Source organism: Penaeus japonicus, unplaced genomic scaffold (assembly GCF_977035675.1).
Source record: "Penaeus japonicus unplaced genomic scaffold, GWHDUDI00000001_assembly GWHDUDI00000012, whole genome shotgun sequence".
Classification (NCBI taxonomy): domain Eukaryota; kingdom Metazoa; phylum Arthropoda; class Malacostraca; order Decapoda; family Penaeidae; genus Penaeus; species Penaeus japonicus.
The window spans coordinates 25,390,761-25,393,260 of record NW_028234414.1 but is presented as its reverse complement, the minus strand read 5'-3'; the positions used below and the strand labels follow the sequence as shown (position 1 = coordinate 25,393,260).

The following is a 2,500-nucleotide window of genomic DNA, read 5'->3' as shown; positions in this document are numbered from 1 at the left end:
AATAACTGATCTCACTGTACGGTCATCTTGTAATCCGATAATTGGAATTACAATTTAAACTGTCTTTGTGAAATTCTATAAGTCTCAACATTCGACAGTCTATGTTTTTTATAATTTTGTTCACTTTTATGACTTTGTGGACTTATGATTGTTAATTTATTACAATCTCTATGACAATTGTTTCATATCTTAACATGTTTCATCACTTCATATTATGATTTATCATCACATTTAACTAGAAATGTTGACAGATGCATGTTCGTTTCTTAGCTTTATTCCTATTTCATTGTATAGTCATATTCGACTATCTTTGCACTTTTCATTGCATTATTGATTACTGTTACTTCCATATCTCATTATTTAATTGCAAGTAACTTTAATCATCATATGATATGATTGTCATTATTTTTAATTTTAAGCAATTGTCAACTTCGACAACATTAAGCATATTATCATCATCATAGGCCTCTCCGAGTTTCCGATCTTTCGAAAAATTTCATGGGTCAATCGGAACGCCAAATATCTTATCATGATATTACTGAACGAACGAAACGTTCATTAGGAGAGTCAGGAAAAGGTTTATTTTTCCAATTCATATTTTATAGCTTTTCAGCTTAACTTTGCCTTTCTCCAGCTACTGTACCTCACTTATCGGGCCTTCATTGCATGACGCCCATTGCATATGCATCTCACACCCTAATTCCGCGCATCTATGGTACCAAAAACTGAAAAACCCGCGAATTACGGGTTATTTTTCGCACTCCTTTGCAACGCGCCTTTGGAGATCTTGACAACCTGACGTCACAATTAATTCTCTCAAACAGAGACAGCGCGCTTATCACTTATCAGACGTTCCAGGCTTGCTAACTCCGCATTTTTTTTAGCTATACACACATTAATGGTATTTCTTTCAGTTTGCCCCGATCTTGGCTATTACGCCGCACCTTATTTCAGAAGGACGAGTTCGGCCACACAATTGAAATATCCTAGCATAGTCTAATAATTCATCATATTTATCTTTGTTCTCGAGCTAAGACAGCATTTCCCCACGGGACGAGTTCAATTTGGCGCATGATCTTACCGACCACTAGCATGGTCAATCAAGGTAAATCACCTATTCCGCAACGGAACGACCGCCAGGTCAATGTTATGATTATGTTTTTCTTTCAGCTCTCTCATTAACATTTATTTTTTTCCAGTCTCATCCGATCTGACTCATGTCGTGCCTTCTAATTCATTGAAGGACTGGATTCGGTTGATATCTGGATTATGATTTTTCTGTTCATAAGCATATTCATGATCATTTTTTTATCCACTTTGCCCCAAATCTTGACTTCCGGTCACGCCTGTTTAAAGGATTAGATATGGTTGGTAATTTGGCTATTATTTTTACATGCATCATATACTTTTACATTGTTCTTTCTAATTTGCTACTGACCTTGGCTCATATGCCGTGCATTCACTCCCCGAATGACTAGACTCAGTTAGTAAATGGAAGAAAAACACCTTAACTTACAATTTTTTGCACACTCATCATTTATCACAGCAGACACATATTTTGCACATAGTTCATCCCTCGATTAATCCGGTCTGCTACTGCGTAAGTATTGTCAGCAAATAACATGAATTCAGGTAAATACTTCCTATTTCTTGTTATTGCCAAATCATATGATTATGTTGCATATATGATTATTTTTCAATATGAAATACTAATTTCGCTATACCTTGCAGATAGTTCCTGCTGGTAACTACCACATCTGTCGACTACCAGGACCATTCTATGCTGCATACGGTTCCTGATGCAGTCAACTCCTTGCATTGTTGCAACTCTCGGGTTCATCATGGAACCCGGGACTCCTAATGACTTTTTACCCCAGTCTGATCTTAAACAGATACCTGACTTACAACAGCTGATGACGCGAGAGTCCTCTCCGTTCAAGCCTCCTCTGATTCTCCGACAACTGACCATTGCCGAAGCCGCGTGTTGGTTGCATCGCACTACGAGCAAGACTCCGCATCACCCGATGCTTATTCGCAAGTCGTACTTTGTATCTTTTTTGTACTATATTTACCATTACTGGATATACCAATATATGAGTATATACTATAACTTACCATAACTTACTTGCTAATTTTTTAATTGTTTTTAAACATTATGACATAATATGTTGATCACTAGCAATGCACTTATTGAATACATACTTTTGATATCTTTTCAATTTATATTGCATGTTATTTTCAGCTAGTTAATTCATAACTACTATTACCCATTATCTTATAACATGCATCTGCACAATTTCTGCTCCTACGCCCTTTACCCTGTCCCCTCTACAACTACCGTATGCACTAGTTACGTGTATAAAGTTTTTCAGATACGATAGTGATGGATTCAGAAAGGCATGTCAACCAGACGTGTCAATCCTGTAACCAGCGCAGCCCATCTCGAAGCCTGTATTGATTGCACAACCGTGTGATCTTGTGCAATAATCGAGACGTTGCC

At 37.2% G+C, this 2,500-nt stretch overlaps 1 protein-coding gene across 1 annotated transcript in view; it reads left to right on the top strand.

Moving 5' to 3' along the window:
• Positions 1–2,500, top strand: part of LOC147470798 (uncharacterized) — a 24,288-nt gene that overhangs the window by 21,105 nt on the left and 683 nt on the right. The window contains exon 2 of the mRNA XM_086542655.1: positions 1–2,500. This exon is cut by the window's left edge and continues 2,293 nt beyond it; it is cut by the window's right edge and continues 683 nt beyond it. Coding sequence (XP_086398781.1) covers positions 1,800–2,120 — 321 coding nt within the window. The 5' untranslated portion in view covers positions 1–1,799 and the 3' untranslated portion in view covers positions 2,121–2,500.